This window comes from Apis laboriosa, unplaced genomic scaffold (assembly GCF_014066325.1).
Source record: "Apis laboriosa isolate Shangri-la unplaced genomic scaffold, ASM1406632v1 scaffold56_cov145, whole genome shotgun sequence".
NCBI classification, from domain to species: domain Eukaryota; kingdom Metazoa; phylum Arthropoda; class Insecta; order Hymenoptera; family Apidae; genus Apis; species Apis laboriosa.
In genome coordinates, this window is record NW_025223765.1 from 586,642 (window position 1) to 611,049 (window position 24,408).

The window sequence follows — 24,408 nt, forward strand, 5'->3', positions numbered from 1 at the left end:
ATTATTTTAAAATTTTTTTTAAAGGAAAAGAATAGAATGTGTAGAAAAATTTTAAAAGAACATTAATTTTATCATTAATAATACTATTTTGTATTATTTTGTATTATATTCCTTACAAGATATATGTATATGTAAAGCACATTAAATAAATAAGAACGCAAAGATATTGAATAAAATTGATTTTGTTTCTTATCAGAAGTCAAATGTGATTATTAAAATTTTTAATTGAAAATTAATAGTAATATTTTGATTATTATCTTTCTTATCTCAAAAAAATAATTATAAAATGAAGTATAAATTATTATAATTATTATTCATTTATATATTTTTATATATTTTTGCGTAAAACAAAAATCCAATACTTTTATTATTCTCTTATGTACAAGAAGAAAACCTTTATAAATTAACATGTTAATTGGCAACTGTTTGCTTGAACTCTTTTATAAATTCCTTAATGATAATGAATTTATGTTTTTCACTATTTACTTTCACTATACGTATATATATTCTTATTCATAATTTTTATTAAATACAAATATTTAAAAAAATATATTTCCTAATATATTATAAATAAATTCTTCAGTTTTTTTTTTCCTCTATGGCACTTTGTGATTTGTATAATTTCTTTAAATCAGAAATAGTACTTTTATTGCTATTTAATTCTGGAGATTGTCCTATCCTTTGAGTTTCTACAAATAATTTGTTCTTTTCGCTTGAAATATTTTCCACAGATGCTTGATCCTCGGTTGATTTTGTCATTTCTTTGCTCCACTTCGTTAACCATTCATTACCTGTAGTCTAAAAGAAACAAAAGATACGATCATTATTTGGTTATATTTTGCTTTTGGTTTTTTTTTTCAATTTTCAAGATTATATCTTGTCAAGAATAAGGGAAAAGAAAGAATTATTTGAATTTACTTTCTTATTATCGTTCTCCGATGCAACCACCTTTAACTTCTTCTCCATCGTATCTAATTTTTCCAATTCTTTCCGCAATTTACGTTCCAATTGATATTTAGCCACCGCTTGAGCTAGTGGACCCAAGTCTCCTTTCATTGCTGCACTGAGCATCGCCTGTATGAAGATAAATAATTATGACAAATGGATTATATATTTAAAGATAAAGTAATTATTTAGTTATTAAAAATTAATCAAATAAAGTAATTATTAAGTAATCAAGAAAATTTTGTTAGTTTTTTGCAATGGAAAAGGAAAATTAAATGTAATAAATATGCACAAAGTATATAATTCGAAATATTTCTATTATAAATATCTATCCAACTTTAAATTTCATCAATTATTTATAAAATAATAATTGCAGGTTTCATAAACGATTTTTTATTTTATATTATATTTTATATTATATTATTTATTATATTTTTTATCATAAAAAAAAATAACAAAAGTTTCTTAGTTACGTAATGTACGGTGGCTCATAAAAATACTCTTATAAAAAAATTTACTCAAAAAAAATTTTGATTTTAATGAGAACATAATAGATGCAAATATATAAAAAAAATTTTTTCCAATGAAAATTTTTTTCAGCAGTTAAAATAAATTTTTAAAGTTCCATGTTTTGAATAAAATTTTGTCTGAATGAAATAAAATAATAGAAGATTGAATTTGAACATCATATAATTTAAAATTTTACCCTAAGTCACTATTGCAGAATTATGCAGAATTTTAAAAAATGGAAAAAAAGTTTTTTGAGCGTTGATTTCATCTTTGTTAAACAATATTCATATAAAAAAATTGCTTTACATATAATACAAAATTTCATTAAAAATAAAAAATGATTCATTAAAATATTATTAAAAAAATGTTCAAATATTTTCATGAGCCATTCTATGAATACGTATGAATAAAAAAAAACACCTTACCAATTTTAATGATATTAAAATGTATTGTTAGCGAAAATTGATGAACGTTGATTTTCATTTCATTGATGTTTTTGACATTATGTCAATTTGACAGATGAGGAACACATTAAGTTGCGAAAATGAAGAATGGATTAAATATAATTATTAAAAATGAAGAATTAATTGTATATAATTATTGATAATTACCAATTATTTGTTAAAAAAATACTCACATCTCGACGTCTTTTAGTATCTGTATTACCAATGGGTTCAGTTTCCATTTGTGGTCCTAATTCAAATAACATTTGAAAATCTGCATGTTCGCCAAGCCGGAAACCAATGCCTATCCTCGAATCGGTACCTATTGGCATAAATAAAACAATTTTAATTAACCAAGTTTACAATTTGTATTAAACTGCAATCATATACAGTATGTTAATACTTATATTTCGTATTGAATTCAATTTTAGAAAATCGATTCTAGATGTCAAAGTAAAAATTAATATACAAAAATATTAATTAAATCTTATTTATTTAAATTATAAATAATTTAAATTCACGATTATTTAAATGAAATCACTCTGTTTCTCATTTATATTTATATAATATAATCATATTTCATATAATATAATCTTAAACTGATTATAATTAAATAAATAAATTTCAATAAACATCTTTTTATATGTTTGGTATCTATAATCAATCATGGTATCACGAATTATATTAATATTGTGTATATATGTATATTGCTCTCTTTAATTAAAATGTTTTATTTATTATTTTTTTATTTTAATATTTCTATAACTATATTGAAATATTTGAATATTTTCAAATAAATATTTTCAAATATTTTCAATATTTTAATTTTCAATATTTCTATATTTTTCAGTAAAAGAAGATTCTAAACATTATTTGTGGAAATATAAAATTTGTTTTTCTTAATAAGTGCAAAGAAAATAGAAATTCAGTTTTCTTGAATGTTTTAGAATATTAAATAAGATACTTTTAATAAAATCTAGAGAGAGTATAGAGATAAGCTTGAAAAAGCGAAACACGACTAGTCAGTGAAAGTGGTATCATGTATTCGCGTGACGACGATAAAACATTCTCGATGTAAATCATGCCTGAGAATGTTTTATTTTCATTTGTATTTGAAAATAGCTAGACATGAGCAAGTTGTAATTTAATCTCGTTACCTTTCTTGATTGGTGGAATGTTGGAATAGATCAATGAAAGTATTGTTGGCAACTCTTCCGGGATTACAAGACATGTTGCACCTGAAACAATTAATAATAATGTTTCTATTATTATATAATTGTGTCTATTATTATGTTATTATTTATTATTTAATCTTATTTTTCAACGAAGATTTTTAGCATATTATCTTTATATAATAATCATTATTAATAATTTCATAATAATTATTTTGGAACGAATCTTTTCTATTAATTTTTATGTCTTTCTTTTAAAAATTTATAGTACTAAACTGAAAAAATAAATCGAATTTGAAATTTATATGCTTTTAATTATATTGAAACTTATGTATTTAATTTAATATGTACTTATAATTTTTTTAAATGGGATGTGCCTAGTTAATTCTCATAATTTTTGCCATTGCTTGTTGCGAAGTTATCTCTCTCTAATTGAAACTAAAACTTCAATTTTTTAAAGCACACACCTAATTCTAGAAAGTCAAGATATACTTCAAAAAAGAAAATATTAACGCTGTTTCCTATCTTATTGAGAAATGCTTCTTCTATCTTTTTTTACTAGTAAAACTTTCTTTTTTAAAAGAAACCGTTAATTATAAAAATAAATATAATTCAGATTTCTCAAAATATCTATATCCCCATTTACTGTCACTTTTGTAAGTAATGAGTGTGAATTAAGGTAAATATTATTTTCTAAGCTAATATAAATATAAGCTATAATTGAATATAATAATAATATAAATTTCTTTGTAAAAATTTTTTGTTTTTTATTTTTTTTTCAAAATCCAATTTCCAAAGTTTTTTATTTTTCTCGTTATGTGCTATAACAAAATATTTAAAAAAAATTTAATCAAAATCTATGAGATACATTGACATATTTAAATATTTATTGCAAATATATTTTATTACTTTTATACTTTTTTATAAATATTTATAGATATTTTTTCCTGCAGATTATAATTAATAATTTATGCAAAACAATTTTTTTATTTTCTGTTGAAAATAGGCGAAGGACGGAATATATGTAATGTATAATCATCACTTACATTCATAAAGAAGCATCAGGATACACAATTTCACTAATACGCTTGTCGTGTTCGACATTTTTCCATCAAATAGACCTACACACATGGAAATTGCACATTGATTTTCATTCTGTAAATCTTTCACTTTTGATTGAAATCCTCAATTATCGATTATGCTTTCTTAAATCTTATTTAGGGATAAAATAAATTATAACATTATAAATGACAGTAATTATTTTAATAATCGCAATCAATTATTTTCATAATATTCTTGAAATTAATTAATTGTAATAATTAATATTATATGCAATTCGAGATTTTTATTTGCATTCAAACGTAATTTTAATTTTTTTTTATGAAATTATTATATTTTTGTAATTTTATTGATAAAAAAGACACTAATAAATTAAAATATGTATAAATATATATAAAATAAATAAATTAATTTAAAATCGATAAATGAATCGATATTGTAAATTTATGATATTAAATTTATTTAAATGTATTATATTAAATGTATAAATTTAAATCTTTTTCATTTTTATTTCATCACTTATCACTTATCACTTATTTTCACTCAGTACATTTTTTTTCTTGTCACTTATGGACTAAAAAATGTCAATAAAACATGGAAATGAATTCGAATTGCCAAATTTAAAAAAGCTTTAATAGCTTATACGATTAAAAATTTTATACTATTTCTATAATAAATCTCGAACTGATTAAATTTAAAAAGAAATTATTATATTGGCCCATAAATAATATGAGTTTTAATACTGCAGATTTAGTTACTCACAGATTTTTTCTAACAAATTTTATAATATTTAATGGTTATAAATCATAAATTATATTTAACACATATGAACGGTAATATATTTTCTTTTTCTCATACTTTGCTTAATCAATCTATATTTGCTTAAACTAATTTTCTAATTCATTTTTTATACTTATTTTATTATAAGAAAATTATATAGTGAATACACAATTTTACATTGACTCTCAACTTATGCCGAAAATTAATATTTTTAACTCCGCATTGTTTGAGGGCCATCTGTAATTGATTTGGTGAACTTTTTTATTATCAACATTAAAACAACACTGATGGTAATCTTTTCTTTCTTAAAATTCAAACAAAATCACATGTTAAAAATTTTTCATAGAAATTCCAGAAGCAATTAATTAATCAAATGGAAATTAAAAAATTTCGTATCTTTTTCCGAACACACTATCACATAATGAAAATCAATATAGGAAAGAAAGTGATCGAATAACGATCCAAACGTTCCGAAGATGCAAGATCTCGACTCACTGATTCTCGATCGATCTCGACGAGTGCGAAAATGATCACCAACTAAACGTACATCTGTGGCTCTTAGTACTTACATGAAAGTGAAATCTAAACGTCTGGCAGGTAACGGGACTTTGAGCCGAGCTATGGCACGTCGCGCGCGCGATCGAATGCAATCGCGTTTCTCGACAGTCGGTGCGAGAAAGAGCTCTCGAAAAAAGTGTTCAAGTGAAAGGAGATGTCGGATTGGGGATCGAGGTCAAAGAGACTCAATAGATCGAGGATGAACTCTCTCTACGTTTCCTTGTTATCCCCCTCCATTTAAAAATATTTGAATAGTAATAAATATTATATTTTAATATAGATAGAAACAATTGGAAACAAAATATGATTTATACGAATAATATATTTATGAAAGATCTTTGGAAGATTTCGATTCTAAAGATCGAAATTTTATATGAAAATATCGATTAAAATTTGTTTATTAAGTTATAAACAATTTAATTTTGGATTAAAAATGTTTATCTGTAGATAAGCAAACTGTGCAACATTAGCTGTACATATATTGCATTGTTATTTAAAGTCCTTTTAACGGAATTTAAAAAAATAATATATTCATATTATTTTACATTAAAGGAAAAAATTAAAAATAAGAACAAATATTAGAAAACTAAAATAATTTTATAAATAAATATTATTATTATTAGAATTACGTAGAAAATATATTATATTTTTATAATTTAAATTATTTTAATATTTATTTTAAAATAATATTTATATGATTTGATATTAAAATATCTTATTTATATAATAAATTGTTACATGAGACTTTAGTTTTAGATCAATTTTAGGTACTGAAACTAATATAACAATTAATATACAAAAATATTGCTTATTTGTTAAATTATAAACAATTTAATTTTAAACAATTAAAAACTTGGCAAATTAAAAATTAAATAGGTAAACTGTGTAACGTTAATATGATATTGTAATATCATTTAATTTTATTAATCATTAGCCAATTAATTAATTTATGCCATGAAAATTTTAAAGATTGATACTCATTTCAGATGCATATAATAATTATTTTAAAATTTCAGAATTATTTTGAACTATTAAATTATTACTATTTAGAATATAATATAATATTCGCGTCCAGCGTTATTTTTATCGATTATTGTTTATTAATAACTAAAAACAAGATTGAAAATATATAAATCTTTTTATTCTTATTCTTAATCTTATTCTGGATTAAAAAAACATCTTTAAATTTTTGGATATTTTTGAATATCTGGTACATAATAGTTAAATAATGATGAACAATAATAATCTTCACAGCTCTATGTTTTAAATATTACTCCAGTATATTCTGAAATAAAAGAAGAGTATTTAAATAAATCTAATTGTAAATAATTGCAAATAAATCATTATTTGCATAAATATATTATGTAAAAGTTAATTTTTTCTTTGTATAAATAACATTCATATAAATAACATGCATATATTATTTTTTTGATTTTACATGCATATATATATTATTTTGATTTGAAAAGATAAATGCACTTAAAATTTTTTCTGTATAATTATTACCTTTTTCATAGTGTTTTTTAACATGTTCTACTTATTTCAACATGGTTACAAAAACGCATCTCAGTTTGCAGAAAATATTATGAAAATAATGTATATATTATATAAATATTTCAATATTGTACAATACATAATGTACCTGAAATTTTTTTTTTTTATTTTACACAGTTTTTTTTCATAGTTTTTTTGGCATAATATTCATATTATCATATTAATCATATTTTATATTTCAAATATGCAAAATGATAAATACAATCAGTGACAGAAATTCTTATACATTACCTTACAAGGAAAATTAATTTTAATGTATGCAGAATATAATTTTAATATATTGAAAAACCAAGCCAAAATAAACATATAAGTTGATAAAAAATGCATAAAAAATAAATCAGTTGTTAGATTATTTAAGTAATGAATAATTTAAGTATTAAAAGAAAGAGGACGAAAATATAATGAAATCGTTCTATTTCCATTATCACTATGTATTCTGTTTCTGCTTCATTTGATATGCAAAAATTACAATTGAATAAATAAACTTCAACCGATATTTTATCAAGTTTATTATATGTTTATTCTATTTTAATTATGTTTATTTTAGTCTCTAGAATTAACTTACCAAAAATATTCCAGAAATAATTAACATTTTGTACATTTATAATTTTATAATATAAAATATAAAATAGATAATATAAATATGAAACAAAATTATTTTTTTAATTAGTTTTAATAATACAATTTATTAATTGAATTCATTAGATGAATTCATAAGATGCATGCAAATTTTTATAATTATATTGATTGCGTAATATGATTCTTTATCGAATTATATAACTAAATTAATAATCCATTACAATGTCTCGAAAGAATGGAGAAAAGAATTTTCTGTTCGGAAATGCGTTTATCTGAATTTTCGACGTATCTCAATTATCCATTTTATTTTTTTTCTTCAATTTTTTTATAAATTTACACATTCTCATTCCACATAAATATAACTGTAAACATAGATAATAATTAGAAGAATTCACGGTTTTTTTTTGCCGTTTAACGAGGCCTTGAGTGTTTCTATCGCAAAAATTATATAAAAGTTATCGCTTGAAATTATCATATCGCTTGAAATAGTAATAATTTTTTTACGTATCTTAAGAATATTTTTTTATGAAAATAATATTTTTTAATTAACCAGTTTATAAGAGATTTTATAGAAACATATAAATACCTTATGAAATGTAAATTCGCTCTTGTTTGAGGACTTATGGAAAAAGATGAAAATTACATATTCGCTCGGTTGAACAACAAAAGTGAAATTTCGTTTTACAATCTGTTATTTTCAATGGCAGTTCAAGATCTTGATTTTTTTCCTATTATCAGATTTGGGCATGCCTAATCTGAAAAGATATTATTTGAAATATTATTTGAAATAATATATTTGTTTTATAATTATTTGAAATATTTTTAGTGGCTACAAAATATTAGCATATATTATTTTTCAATAAAACGTTTTTTATCATGTTCTTCATTTCATTTGCATATAAAAATCATATATCTTTATATTTATATATGAAAATATTATTAAATAATAATGCATTTCGATTTAATTAATTAAAATATCAAAGTTATAATAAATAAAAAAATGTGCAAATATTTTTTTTAACTATTGCACAAAATAATTATTTTTAATAATTTAAAGTAGAATCTTCTATTTGGACATATTTTCTTTGAAATAAAAATAAATAAAAAGAATAATATAAAAATAATTACTTTAAAAAGAATAAAAAATAAATTTATTTAAAATAAAAATTTCCAAATAAATTCTAAAATCTTACCTGAAAAATAATTTTATTCAGATATCTCTTGATATCTCTTAATTGATAGAATTCAAAATAAAATATATGATTGGCATATAGTTTCTTTCATTTTATGTATCATATTTCACAGTATCGTTGAATTTTATGCAATCTAGTTGCACAACTGTCAGCAGATCGGTATGTTTCATTCAAGAATAATGAATTTGAAATCGATATGCATAATCTTAATAATAAATGCATAATATTAATTAACTAATTAATTAATATAAATTATAATATTAATTCATAACGAATGATAAATCAATTAATTTTTTATTTAAAAATACTACAATATAATTTGATCGAATTTTTTCGCAAAAAAAATCAAAAGCCATAAAATCAATATTAAAATATTGAATAACATTAAATATTAAATATATTGAATATAAAAATTTATGAAAAGGAACAATTCAAATATATTTAATTTTTAAATAAAATATATCTATGAATGAGCAATCAATTTATTAATTTATTTATTTGCATATATAATCTTCATAATTGGATCAAAATAAATTTTTATTTAAATAATCATTTAAATAGATTTTTTATTTTACTTTTTATTTATTATATTATTTTATTTTAAACAATACTTAACTTAAATATAATATAATGAAAATATAATGTATTTTGAAAATAAATTATTTTAATATTTATTATTTTATTTGAATACTTACATATTCATTATTTGATTGCAATTATGAAAATAAAAATATATTTTCTTGCGATAAAATGGTTTTTTTTACGAATGGAGTTTTTATTTTCAAAAGCCATTCTTCTTTTGTCTAGTAAGTAGTGTAGTAAGTAGTGTTTTGTATTTTTTAACTGATACCTAACCTATTTCCTTTTATACTTTTTACATATTTCTTGATGTATTTGATGAAATCTGTATTTCTAGTGTAAAAAAAGCTTTATTATTTGTTAAATATCTTTCTTTTTTTACTATTTAAAATAATCTAATATTTGATGAATAAATTATTTGAAAATAATTTATTTCTCAATATTTCATTTATTTATTTTTTTTATTTGAAATAATGATTTTAATTATTATTAATTAATTAATTGCGTTTTCTTATTCGTTAATATTAATACGATTATTGATTAGTTTTTTAATATAATGTAAAAGTTGTTTTTTAATCAAAGAAAAAAGTGTAACGAAACTTATTAAAGTTTGATTAACGATATATCCGGATGGAATCGAGAGTCAAGAAAGTCTCTTTTTAATGAGAATCTTTTTTCTTTTTAGAAATCTTTTTCTCATATACATACCGATACAGTTGTAATTCAATGAATAACAAGATGAAGTAGAGCAACAAATATATGTAATAAAACTTGATCAGTGCAAACAAGTTCTAATTTAATTAAACAACATACTCGAAAAACTTTTTCTCCGATGCAAAGGAAGTTGAAGTTGTTTCTTAAATATTGACATAAATTTTCCATTACTGAAAGTAGTTTGTCAAGTATAAGATTAATAGTTTGTCTACCATTGCTCAAATTACTATCAAAAGGAAATACTTATAACTATTTACTATTTTTTATATTTTACATTGCAGATATGTTGGCAGCATTGGATAACATTGACACAATCAATGTTATGTTGATAATTATAAATTAGAATATAGATTTTAGTTAAGATAATTAAAATATTTAATTATGAATTAAAAATTTTTTAATATGATGCAAATAATTAAATAAAATTGTAAATATTAATAATTAATTATTTTATATAATTAATTATATCGATAAATTAATTAATATAAAAATAAATTAATTATTCAAAAAAATAAGTAAAAGTAAAAATAGAAAAGGAATAAATTTAAATGCCAAATCTGGATAAATAATAAAATAAATAAAATAAATCTAGATTAGTAATTTTAATTTATATTAATACTATTGGTATGATGTGTCAATGTTATTTTCATTAGGAAGTAACATTGATAATTAATTAATATATATTATAAGACAGAAAAGGAATAGTAATTTTATGTATTATAATAATGATCAAAGATATAATGTTAAATTTAATAAAACATTTTAAATAAACGTTTTCGTTTTATTGTAAATTAAAAATATTATTTCTTATTTATTTTTATGATATTATATTGCAATTGTTATATTTATTTATATTATATATATAAATATATTTATATTTATTTTATATTATATTTTTTTTTGATATTTTATATTTCTTAATATAATATTTAATTAAAAATATTTCAAAATATTTTATTTTTTTTTGTATAATANTGCAATTGTTATATTTATTTATATTTATTTTATATTATTTTTTTTTTGATATTTTATATTTCTTAATATAATATTTAATTAAAAATATTTCAAAATATTTTATTTTTTTTTGTATAATATATATCCAATATATAATATATATATATAATATATAATATATACCCAAAATAATCTTTGTATTCGATTGAATATAGTATATTTATTTTTTATATATCATTATTGCTAAGAATAATAAAGTTGCATTTTCAGTTTCGTTTTTTAATTATTGATAATTAAAAATCAATAAAATAAAAATATACGCAGGCATTTTTTTTATGAAATAAGTTGCTGTTTGTATATTATTGCATTTGAAAATCATTGCTTAACCTATATTTATTTTTTATTTTTCTTATTTTATTTTCAAAAATCAACTCTTAAATTTTTAAATATCTATAATCAAATATAAACAAAATAAACAATATACAAATACAAATAGAGTCATTACTCAAATACCTTAAAGACAAGGCAATTCAAATAATTGTCAAAATATATAAGTAAATAACTTCACAAAAGAAATTCACTAGCATCTCTCACTAGCATATTGTTTTTGATATAGTTTTGACAAAGATATTAATATTTGAAAAACTAAAGTATATTATTTTGATTCTTCAAAAAATGTTTTCTATTCTATATTTAAATCAAAATTTTTTAGTCAAAATTGTAATGCAAAATTACTATCTTAATTTTGATGATTAGTTGATGACAATTGATAATAATCAGTGTTAATTAGTGAAAAATAGCTGATTGTTTTTTTAATCGTTTGAAGAAATTTGCAAGCTTAAAGGTTTTAAATAAAAATTAGTTATTTTTATAATTAATTAATTTTTATTAATTATTTTTGTTAAATATAAATGTTTTCTTTAATGATTTCTATTATTATTACATATTTTTTTATATTATTATTAAAAACGTTCTGGAATTGAAATTATATATTATATACTTATAAATTTCCCAATGAATTGCAAAATGCAAACATATCATTGGCCTATAAAAATACACATTCGTATAACTGAAACTACGCTCATTAAACATTAACTCGTTCGTATAAATGAGGTTCTACTATACCTAGTTACATAAAATTATAAATATAATAAAAAAAAATATTTATTATAAAGTGCTATTAAATTTTTAAACAACACGTTTTTTCGAAAACATAAAGTTTTTAATATTTATGTAGTAAGTCATTAATATAATAAATTGTAATTATTTAATGTTATTCTGTTATAATACTTTCTTTGACACATTTAAATTAATAGAATTAAAATAAAATGATCAGAAAATTTATTAAACATTAATGAAAATTTGCCAAAAAATGCAAATATATATGTAACGAAGAAAATTTTGTTGAAAAATACATACAATAACATTGTCTATATGCGTTCTATCGTCAATGCTGTTAATACAAAACGTGGACACATGCATGAGACCATACATGTTATCAGTCGTAACCCACAGTTTCCTCGTTGAACATTAAGGTTTACTACGTATAACGGTGTAATACGGTAAAATGTCTATCGAAAAAAACTCTTTCATAAATTTTAACACTTTCTAAAATTTTGTCCTATTTTATTCAAAATATTAGATAAATAAATATAAATCCTTCGATTGTTTTCGTTCGAAATGATTTATACATTTAGTGACGCATAATAGTTACATAAATCACATATTTAAATAAAAGATCAAAAAATATTCTTATATCTATGAAACTCGCCTTCGTGATTCACACGCTTAGAAACGTGGATCTTTTCCAAGAATGATGAATCAAATCTAGAAGAAATCGAATGAGCATCATTAAAATAATAGTTTTATTTATGTGTATTTAAATATTCTTTTTTCCATCGTTTATGGAATCAGAAATTAAAAATTCTCCGTTGTTTGGGACATTCGATTAGTATGCATTAAACGTAAGTCGTGCACTGCCAGCTACCGGCGGACTAGGCAGTGTCGTCGTAAGTTGGAGAGGGGCATGTAGATAGCACGTTACTCGTTCTTCGTTCTATGCAGTCGCGTGTAATATACGTTTGTCGTTCATCGGTAGTTGACGAGCGCGCTTGAAGTTGTTGCTTTGGTTTGCGAAGGACATTCATACCGATTAGTCGTCCTTTCTCGGTTTACTTGTCGTTTTTTTCGATACAGCTCGTAAATGCTATCTAATTTAACCTAACACCATCAAACTTGTCTCACATCATGATACTGGCTCTTGGTCGAGTGAGTATTTCAAAAATTCGTCGAATATCGATCGAATTGCAAATTCGATACAAGATCGATGTCATAACTGCGAAAAAAAAAGGAAGAGCAGACGGTGATTTTAAAAAGAAACGTTATATAGTTAGGATATGTGATGTTGAAAAGAAGCACAATCGTTGATATAGATAAACTATTATTTATAACAGTTTTTCGCTAAAAACAGTGACTTAACTTAAGATAAACGTTAATTCGGTTGGTATTAGCCATATGCCATTTTCCTGGTGCACTCGATATATATGTTTCCTTCAACAGGTGCTTTATCCCGATACGGTTGAAAAACTACGCAAGTGCAACGAATAAAGAGAGAAAAAAAAAATTGAAGCGTAGTGGTTTCATTTGACTCAATGTGTACTTATATATATGTACTTCTCTGCATTAGGAATCCCCTTTCATTTTTTTCGAATGGATAAAAATGAGCGTAAAAAGCACAAGTGTTTTCTACTCGCATTAACATACCACATTTTTCATATTCCTCTAACACAAGAATCATATGGCAGATGAATATAATATAAAATGCAAATATGAATAATTTTCTTGTTTTTCATACGTCAATTATAGTGCTCTGAAAATGTGAAATATTTCAATTTATATATATAATATAAAATATAAATTAGAAAAATTAAAAATTGAAATAACGAAACAGATTTCAGTATATCTGTAGTAAGTTTGAATATTTGCAGTGAATGGTGGACAATGAATTTTTTGGCCCATGGGGCCAAATACTCATCATAGTTGTGATAGCATTGATCGTCATTGTTATCTTGCTCGTGATCGCCTGTTATCTAATACCAGGATGCCATGGATACGAATACATTAGGAAACGAAGTAAGTTTTATATATGATGAATTATTAAATTATACATTGAATAAACTTGTTAATTTATTGAAGATATTAATTTAATACCATATATAATTCGTTGCAAACTAATTGATCATTGTTATTAATAAATAGTGCTTTTATTTATTTGCAAATTGTTACAAAAATATAATTAGATCATTTATGTATATGAATATTGTTTAATTCATTATAAATCATTTATTATGAAATTAATATTAATCTATTTTTTTATATTGAAATATTTAAGATTTTTTTTTAAGATTACTTTTATTGATTTTATTTTTATTGATTCAAATTCATATTAGAAAATCTTTAACTAAATCTAATCTTTAACTAATTAAGTTTTGAAATTCTTCAAAACTTAAAAAGTTCTTGAACTTCAAATCTTTTTGCAATTTTTGTAATTCAATATACTCGGAAGATGAAAAATAAGTTAGATAGGATTTTCTAATCTGAGAAAGATTCATTTGTAATAATTTCCAGAAAATTAGCATAATTTGTTAAGTACGTATAATAATTCAAAAATAATCATGTGAATCTATTCTTTTATTACAAGGTTCTCAATTTTATTCTAATTTTCTTATTTTAAATTTCTTGTAATTTTATTATAGTCAAAGAAAATACTTCTTTTTAAAAATCATTTAAGAAGCGTTTACACATAAATACTATACAAGTTTTAATTTCCAATGCGAGAAAATTCTGTTGTTTGCAATCATTCAGTTGAATTCCAACGGCTTAAAGTGTGTCATTTGTTACAAATCCCTCCAAATATAGAGCGAAATTCTACGTGGTGGTAACCTTTGTCCTACTCGTAACACAAGAATTCTTTTAACGCGATATTATTTATGATTTATCGATATCATTAAATTGGAAATATTTCAGCTAATAGCATTATAATTACTAATTCAATTGTTAACATTTCTAAAACTCTGTCAATTTAGTTAATTACCAAAATGATATTGAACAGTAACAAATATTTTATTTGGGATTCAAATAAAAAAATAAGTAATTAAGTTAAAAAAATGACATTTTCACAAGAATACTTTAATTTTGTTAATTCATTTATATTAAATAAAACAATATTTTTAAAAAAATAAAAAATTATTGACTATTTAATATCTTTATTAAAGATATACGATAATTAATATTACGATAATTAATATTACAATAATTAAAGGATACGATATATTTTTTTTCCATTTTTAATTTTCAATTTTTATAGCAAGAGATATTTGTATGATGAATATATTCATTATTATTCTAGAAATAATTATTTTTTCATAATGAGATAAATTTTTAAAAATTTAATAAATAAGTCTCAATTGATATTTTTATTTAACTATTAAATTCTGTTTTTTTTTTTTTATTTTTAGAATATATTCCAACCTTTCATAGATATTCCACCAATATACTAATATTTTGATTGTATCTAATAAATTATTATATCAATATTAGATTAAGATCAATATTAGATTATATCAATATTAGATCTCTTTTTGAAAGAAGTGACATTCTACATTTTACATTTTCTTTAATTATAAAATTAAAATTAATCGAGCAGAATATGATTATATTTGATATTATTAATTTATTAAATTAATTTAATTTAATTAAATGAAAATCACCCATGATATACATGATATATAATCAATATGTATGTATAATTAATATAATAATATATAAATATAAAAGAATAATTAATAATCAATTTTTCATAAATTTTAATGCAAAAAATACTTTCAAATTAATCAAAAACTTTTAATTCACTAAATGTTTATTAAATAGACTGTTTTATTAACTATTTAAATTTATGTAAGGCAATTGGTACTACTCATCTTTGTGTTGATTAAACGCGTCTGGCAACTAAGCTAAATAGTAATATTTAATTTTCTGGACACGTTTAAGAACTCTACTTCCGTGCACACGTGCTTGTAGATGAAACGCGTGCCGAGAAAAAATAATTTTGTCTATATATATACACTTTTGATATCTTTCGAGCCCTTTGATACGCATGCGCTCGTTAATATCTTGATAATCGCTCGGTTTACCGGATGCTCGCGTTTGTCCACTCGCGGAACGATGCTTGATGCGTTACGATTACTATGTAGAACAGTGATTTTTCACACGCGTTTAGACATAAAAAACTAAAATGATAAAAATGCGGGAATTATTCAAGAAACTATTCTTTTCTTGTGTGCATATCGGTGATTATTAAAGTGCGTCTATATTTAAATGAATCTATTTATTTAATAACTATTCTGGAATTGTCGAGGTTAGGATAAAAAAAACGTATATTCTATACACATTGAATAAACGGTTTATTTAATGAATATTTAGCGATGATTTTAAAGTTGAAAATACTTTGAAGATATTTTTTTAATTGTTTTTGTATTAAGATTTATAAAGAATTGATATTATTAAAAATTATTATTTTTCTATGTTAATTATTATTTTTATGGATAAATTGTTAAAAAATGAAATAATATTAATCGAAATATAAAAAAAACTTTGTTGCATTATAATAAATTTTTTATAATGTGAAATTTAATATTTTTATATTAATATAATTTATATTAATATAATGAAATCTTTATTTGATTATATTCTAATTATTGTTTTTTAGCATTTTCTATAATAAAAATGAATAAATTACATTGTTTTACGAATTTAATATAATATAATATAATATTTTCAGCAAATATCTTTTATATTTTGATATATTATTTTAATGATTTATTTAGATAAATAAAAGTTTTATCTGAGAAATATCATAATTTAATTACATATCTCTTTTCTATTTTTTTAAAAATTCATTGATTGTTCAATTAATGAAAAAAAAACTACTGTAACTGGGTCATTTTACTTATTATATTGAAATCAAAGTTATTAATATTAAATTTATAAATTATTTATGGTTTTTACATATATGTATGTTACCTACTTGCAATATTAATCGCTAAAATTATGTTTATATTAATAAATTTGTGAAAATTTAATTTGTGCAAATAAACTAAGCCTATAAATAAGAAATTTAAATAAGAAATTGCATTACTCCACTGTTTATTTTTATCTCTCTTAAATAAATAACAATAATAACAAAATTATAATTAAAATTATAATAATATATAAATTATAATTATAATATTACAAATTACTGTATAACATCGTATTAAATAACGATAAACAACAGTAATATAATATGAAGATATGTACATTTTAAATCATTATTTACATTAAAGCACAATTTTTTTCATCTGAAACAATATTTATACAACGAAAAGCTGTGCCTTCTTTGAAAGGAAGGAAACTTAAATTCCTGCATCGTGAATCGTGCATATACGTAGTTGATACATTACGCCATTGTTCGCACAGTTATATTTATACACACGTGCAAACGATGTTTCCTTCGTTTCCTCCACGATATTACGTAATTAGGTATGTCATCCTGCAAACTAACTGCATATAACTTTCCGAGCATCTATGGAAACATCCATCCACACAGCATCAAAAAATTATCTTCTTAAAAAATTTCAAATGTTTATGCACAATAAATGTGCAAAAAGCATAACATAATATATCAATATTAAAGTTTTAATGATTATCAATTATCGATATATTATTGATATTTTTTGATATATCGATATCGTTAAGATATCATTAATGATAATTTGAATATATTAAAGATCAATGAAATATTGATTCAATGAAATCGACCTTTATCTTATATCCATCTCTTATCGATATTTTAACGATATATTGAATTATCGACAACATATCAATATTATAGATATTTATCGATAATAATATCGATAATTCTTATTTATGCATAAAAAAGTATGTAATATTAGCTATAATTATAATTAATATATAATATTGTCTTAGTCGTCATTAATAATAATATATGTATAATTATTATGATATTATAATACAATTACAATGAATTACAATTACAATAAATGAATATTTTTTCGAAATTCAATGATGCATTGATGATAGTGAAAATTAATTTACATACTAAAAATTTGCATGTTACATGATATTATTATATATTTTTTTCGTATTTTTTTCTTATAAATTTAATGATAAATACTTTGTTCATTATTTTTATTATTTAATTATTATGTTTTTATACAATTTTTTACAATTTTATACAATTTTTATTAAAGTCAAAATAATGAATTTCCTTACGCAAAATAATTTACGAAAATTTTTGTCTTTCACTGTATATTTTTAGAAAATACAACTTAAATAATTGATTTCCATGTATCTTCCAACTGAATCTTCCATGTATAATCATTATTATGATTATTTTTATTATTTGAAAGTTATGTAAATCTGATTTACCATAATATTAATTATATTATAAATTTATAATATTTATAATAATATTATAAATTTTTTATCTTTTTACTTCTTGTGCGATACGATGTAAATTTATATAATGTAAAATAATATAACATTCATGACAATATAAAAATAATAATTTTTAAAATAGAACAAAGAAAATGATTTTTAATTCATATTTGATAAAATGAATATAGAAGATAAAAAAATCTATTTATAATGATTTTTTGAAAATATTTAAAATTGAGAAAAAATTGAGAATGAAATATGGGTGTCTATCATCATAAGATATTTTATACATAATAATAATACTTTAATTGTTAGAATTGTAGAAATTAAATCATAATATATTTAAATAATGTATAGTATATTAATTACTAAAATATAAGATAATTAATTTTTAGAAATTGCATAATCAAAGTCAAGAACAATTCTTTGCAGAAAGAGAAGCAAAAAGTGTGCCATTATGTTTGAAAGGCAAACAAAATGAAAATGTGAAGTTGAATGATGTCAGCTATAGATCTTGGAGATTGGGCAGTCTCTACGAAGGCAGCAGCAATGGTAAAATTATATAAAATAGTAAAATTATATTTTATAATATTGTTAAAAGTTTTAGTATACTGATATACTGATATATTAAATATTTTCAAATTTTCATTTTTTTATCAAAATAAAAAATGCCCTGTTAATTGTCGCACTGTTTATTCATTTAACTATCGCAGATTTATATTCAGCAATTGAAATTTCAAGTTTTTGAGACACACATATTTCTTTGAACATTTAAAATTTTCGAGCATTAAATAGCGTCAAAATAAATTATTTCTTGTTTCTAATTATTTTCTTTCTTTGATCGAAACATTTTTATTAAAATATATTAATTTCTATTTTTTATAACATATAAGTAAAATCATAAAAAATGCAATTGGGCATTATAGTTATATTCAATATATATATGATAAATATGTAAAATAGTATTATAATAGGTTATTGCAAATAAAATAACCAAAATCTTAATATAAAAATTTTTATATTTATAGTTTTATTGATAATAGTATTAATTAAAATTTAACTCAGAATTTTAGTATAAAACATTAAAAATAAAAAAAAACAAAATTAAAATTATTGCAATTAATTGATCAATTTAATTGATTGTTATTAATAATTCTTTCATTTATATTTTATTAATAGTTCTATTAATATATGTATATTATATATTATATATTAATATTATTACTATTAATATATATATTATATATATTATAAATATATATTATATATATATAACTTATTATATATATAATTTTATAAATATATATATTTATAATATATATTATACATTATATACATTATATGTATAATATTTTATACATTTGAAACTTAACTATAAGAAAATAAGTAAACTTAACTATAAGTAAATATTTAAATTTAATATTAAATTAAAAACACATAATTTGTTTCTTTATAATAGAATAATTGATAAAATAATATTGAATTTTTAAATTGATATAAAATAAGTATAAATATTGTTCAACAATATATTTAGTCACTTATCTTCGAATTAGTTTTACAAATTTATAAAATTGTTTATTTCATATGTGATCTAATATGATGTAAAATGCAAATATTTTTTGTAGTTATATATTTATAGTTATACATATTATTATGTTATTATAGTTATATGTTATAATTACAGTTATAATTATAGTTTATAATTCCATTTCAAAAATCTATTTTCTTTAATCCTAACCTTAATTATCATTATTTATTTCCAATATCACTAATTAATTATCACTTACAAATTTGAAAATAATTAATATGACATTCATTTCATGATATTAATAAATATTACACAGGTACAATCGATGAGAATGCAAGTCCAAACGAGAATTCCTATAATTCCAGCAACGCTCAGTTTGGTTTCACTGATACCTCGTCCACCCTGGTAAGTGCCGTTACCCGTGCTAAATTTCATTTTAATTACGTGAGCTCCCTCGTTAACTTATTCAAGTGTGACACATTACAGAACTTGGTGCAGAAGGATAAGCAAAAAGCCGAGAAAAAACAAAAAGAATTCCCCACTGAATTGACAATAAGCTTACAGTATCTGCCGCCTTATGATGAGACTATTACTGGAAAACTCGTTATCGGTGTCGAGGTATTATTTTTTGATCTGATCGTTATTTTATATTATTTCAAAATGGAAATCGAGTTATGAATCTCTAATGAATCGATTACTGTAAAGATTTCTTTCAATTTATAATGATAATATGAAATATATATATATATATATATAGATAAAAATATGTATCTGTAGTAAAAGCATCAACTCATTGTCATTAAATGTATATATTTATTAGTTAATTTATATACATTAATTTAATGTAAGTGTATTCATAATTAATCAAATGTAAACTTTGATTAATAAATACATATATTTTTAGATCTGATTTAAAATAATAAAAATATACGTAAAATAAAATGCCATGATATGATTGGCTAATGTATTGCGTATATTTTATTCCTTCAATTAAGTGTGATGTATACTGACATATATGATGTATATATATATATACATAACGAACAATCATTGTAATTGTCATTATATATGTATATAATGATAATATATATATATAATATTATATATATAATGATAATTACAATGATTGTTCGTTCGATACGAATTGATTCAATATTGGAAGGAAAATAACTTATTAAAATAATAATGTTGATTATCGGGAAAAAATCTATTAAAAATAATTTAGTAACTTAAAGATATTATTTAGATTTGTTTTAATTTTAGTTGATATTTTTAATCTGTTCAAAAAAACTTATGCATTGTATATGTAAATGTATATTTATTAGGAATAGTAAATATTTTTATATTGAGTTAATATTTTTACTAAAATTTTAGATAAATGATTATTAGATAAATGAATATTGAATAGTATATATATAACTATACATTTATTATATTTTAAATCTTTATTATAACATATATAGTGTTCCAAAAATGTACATAATTTAACTGCAGATTCAGACGTGAAGTAATTTCAATCAATTTTTTTCTTTGCAAAAATTATTATATAACAACTGATTATTACTGCCTTTTATGTATTAACAAGATTATAGCATTATTGAATTGAAAATATTTATCCTTATATCTTTTTACTAAAATCAAACTTAAGAATTCAATGATGTACAGGCATTATCCGGTCTTCCTCCAAAGCAATACAATTGCACGTTAGAGCCGTACGTGACACTAAACATTGCGAAGCAATCGTGGAATCATAGGAAACGACAAAGGTTACATAGTTTTCGAACAAGGAGTATCAAGCATACAGCGAGTCCCATTTTTAAGGAGGCGTTCGGTGTAGCGAACGTAAGTCCTCAGGAAGTTAAGGTATATATAATTTTGTATTAAATTTATTTTATTATTATTGTATTTAACTATCTACACAAGATTTTGATAGTTTATATACAGAAATATTATATGTGTATAATTTTTGGATGTATTTTTGAACAAAACGAATTTTAAAATTCAATATTTCCTCATTAAATAAATTTTGAATTGTATATAAATTGTTTTGTAATTACCAACTGAATATTGCTGAATGATTATTCTGTATATTATAAATTGTAAAAAATATATAATAATATATAGGGTATTAATATATTTTGTGGAATATCTTTAGAAAGTTAATATATTTATGAAATACCTTTAGAAAGGTGATTTTAAAGATTTTATAAAAATAAGAAATTCATATAAAAATATCATTTATGTTTAGCTTTCTATATATATATATACATATATATATATATATATATATATAATATAATATAAATTAAAATTATTTAATCAGTAATATTGTTATATATTTGTTATCTGCAAAATTATAATAATAATTCAATAATAATATTTATTTTTAGAAAGTGAACATATTATATTTAATCAAAAAAATATAATATTTATTTAAAAATCAATGAAAATAACTAAATAGCAATTATTACATTTGAAAATATAATATATCAAATAAATGAAAAATCATATAAAATAGAATAAGCATTTTTAATATGTTTTTTTTTTTTAAGTATTTTTAATTATGTTTATGAATAAAAAAAATTGAAGAAATAAACAGCATAAAGGAGCAATTATTTTAGTTAAAAATATTATAGATGTATAGTTAATAATAAAAGTAAACATAATATTTATGCATTAAACTACCTATGCATACTATACTTATACTAATTTAATAACATTAATAACATTATATCTAGCTTATTTTTTTTTTCTAGGAATGGATTCTCGACTTTATGGCATACGATCATGACAGATATGCTAATGACACGGAATTGTGTAGCTTGAAAGTATCCATGAAGGAAATGAAACACGTTCTACAAAGCCCGGAAATTCATATGTTTAATTTCAGGATGAAACCATCTAATTTGGTATTGCTAAAAAATATATGTATTTTTTTATATATGTATGGTATTGCTAAAAAATATATGTATTTTTTTATATATGTATAGTATTGATAAAAAATATATATATTGTATATTTCAATTTTTTTTACATATTTAATATAAAAAAAATTAATAAAGAAATAAATAAAGATAATTATAAATAAATTATTTCTATGTTACAGCAATTTGGAAACATTTTATTAGGTATAAGTTATTTACCTACAGCACAGAGACTAGCTATAAATGTAATGAAAGTACGTGATGTCAAGTTTACACCACCAGCATCGAGTTTAAACAACTTTAGTAAGCACTACATATAATTCACGTTTTCGCATTTTCTCTTCCATTTAAAAAGTTATTTGGAATTTTCAGATTTTTATGTCAGGATATTGATGCTCAATGGACGAACTGGACATCGAATAAAAAAAAAAAAGACTAAATCCGTCATTGCGAATTCACAAACAGAGTTCAACGAAACCCTGACATTTGATGTATTGTATAATCAATTAGACATTGTGCAATTTCTTGTCGTGCTTTGCAGCAAAGTGTGTATTAATTTTAATGGTAATTTAAATAATAATGAATGAATTAAAATTTAGAATGATTGAAAAATATTTTAGGCTGCACCTCTTGATATTGTTGCGAGTATTATGGATCATCCGAGTGATAGTGAAGATTCGTTAACATCAATTCAGAAATCAAATAATATTAATGTCGGTAAGGTTGCGTTAGGAAAAGGAGTCAGAGGTTCGACAGAAAGATTACACTGGTTCTCTATACTTCAAAATCCTAGAAAATTAGTTACCGTATGGCATGTTCTAAAATAAATAATTAAATTGCGAATTTAAATTTTTATGAACATGACTACAATAATAAAATTAAAATGAAAATTTGTTTTATTTCTTAAATATCATAATATATACTTTAGATTGAATTTTTTTTTTTGCATATCGCGTGCATTTTATAAATTTCTATAAAATTTTTATATTTTCTATAAATGTATAAATTTCCAAAGTCTAATAATAACTGAAATCTTATCGATATTAAAGGGATAATAGCAGAAATGTAAAAGATAATTCAACATTATTGCTCAATTTGTATATGAATGATATCATTGTTGATATCATTTGAAGATGATACCATTATTGTTATTGAAATTATAATAAATTTGATAATATTATAAAGTAACATTATGTTTACTTTCAAATATTATATTATTAAATAAAACTGTAAAATTCCATAATATATGTTACTATTCCTAGTGAAAAATTTCCGGTCAAAAATAACATTATGAAATTCTTTATAAATATTCTAGTTTTTGAAATGTAAAATACTATGATATAAGTATAAAATATGTATTTATGAAGAAATTCAAATTATTCTTTTAAATATTTATAATTATTTAATATCTTATGATGT

At 21.0% G+C, this 24,408-nt stretch overlaps 2 protein-coding genes across 10 annotated transcripts; one reads left to right on the plus strand and one right to left on the minus strand.

Moving 5' to 3' along the window:
- Nucleotides 1-416: 416 nt before the first annotated feature.
- LOC122717693 lies at nucleotides 417-10,296 on the minus strand. 6 transcript variants are annotated; one of them, XM_043941983.1, is made up of 9 exons: nucleotides 10,186-10,296; nucleotides 9,489-9,705; nucleotides 8,794-8,998; nucleotides 8,187-8,355; nucleotides 4,117-4,191; nucleotides 3,056-3,136; nucleotides 2,093-2,220; nucleotides 919-1,074; nucleotides 417-798 (listed from the first exon to the last, which is right to left on the minus strand). In XM_043941983.1, the coding sequence occupies exons 5-9, from the start codon at nucleotides 4,172-4,174 to the stop codon at nucleotides 580-582; spliced, it is 642 nt and encodes a 213-aa protein (XP_043797918.1). In that variant the 5' UTR covers nucleotides 4,175-4,191; nucleotides 8,187-8,355; nucleotides 8,794-8,998; nucleotides 9,489-9,705; nucleotides 10,186-10,296; the 3' UTR covers nucleotides 417-579. The 6 variants fall into 6 exon arrangements, with proteins under 6 accessions (XP_043797918.1, XP_043797916.1, XP_043797917.1 ...); XM_043941981.1 differs by having other exon boundaries at nucleotides 10,081-10,267; XM_043941982.1 differs by lacking the exon at nucleotides 8,794-8,998 and having other exon boundaries at nucleotides 10,081-10,267.
- Nucleotides 10,297-12,576: 2,280 nt separating this feature from the next.
- On the plus strand, nucleotides 12,577-24,256 carry LOC122717656 (synaptotagmin-2-like). 4 transcript variants are annotated; one of them, XM_043941914.1, is made up of 10 exons: nucleotides 12,577-12,602; nucleotides 14,028-14,172; nucleotides 18,955-19,089; nucleotides 20,382-20,470; nucleotides 20,552-20,683; nucleotides 21,731-21,928; nucleotides 22,822-22,974; nucleotides 23,172-23,292; nucleotides 23,362-23,534; nucleotides 23,610-24,256. In XM_043941914.1, the coding sequence occupies exons 2-10, from the start codon at nucleotides 14,031-14,033 to the stop codon at nucleotides 23,814-23,816; spliced, it is 1,350 nt and encodes a 449-aa protein (XP_043797849.1). In that variant the 5' UTR covers nucleotides 12,577-12,602; nucleotides 14,028-14,030; the 3' UTR covers nucleotides 23,817-24,256. The 4 variants fall into 4 exon arrangements, with proteins under 4 accessions (XP_043797849.1, XP_043797848.1, XP_043797851.1 ...); XM_043941913.1 differs by lacking the exon at nucleotides 12,577-12,602 and adding an exon at nucleotides 12,630-13,308; XM_043941915.1 differs by lacking the exon at nucleotides 12,577-12,602 and adding an exon at nucleotides 12,632-13,308 and having other exon boundaries at nucleotides 18,970-19,089.
- Nucleotides 24,257-24,408: the final 152 nt, after the last annotated feature.

Coding starts and splice junctions, on each gene's coding strand:
- LOC122717693 (XM_043941983.1), bottom strand. CDS start 4,174: ATGTCGAACACGACAAGCGTATTAGTGAAATTGTGTATCCTGATGCTT. Junction 3,137..4,116: donor CCTGATGCTTCTTTATGAAT/GTAAGTGATGAT, acceptor TAATTGTTTCAG/GTGCAACATGTCTTGTAATC. Junction 2,221..3,055: donor CATTCCACCAATCAAGAAAG/GTAACGAGATTA, acceptor TTATGCCAATAG/GTACCGATTCGAGGATAGGC.
- LOC122717656 (XM_043941914.1), top strand. CDS start 14,031: ATGGTGGACAATGAATTTTTTGGCCCATGGGGCCAAATACTCATCATA. Junction 19,090..20,381: donor CTACGAAGGCAGCAGCAATG/GTAAAATTATAT, acceptor AATATTACACAG/GTACAATCGATGAGAATGCA. Junction 20,471..20,551: donor CTGATACCTCGTCCACCCTG/GTAAGTGCCGTT, acceptor GACACATTACAG/AACTTGGTGCAGAAGGATAA.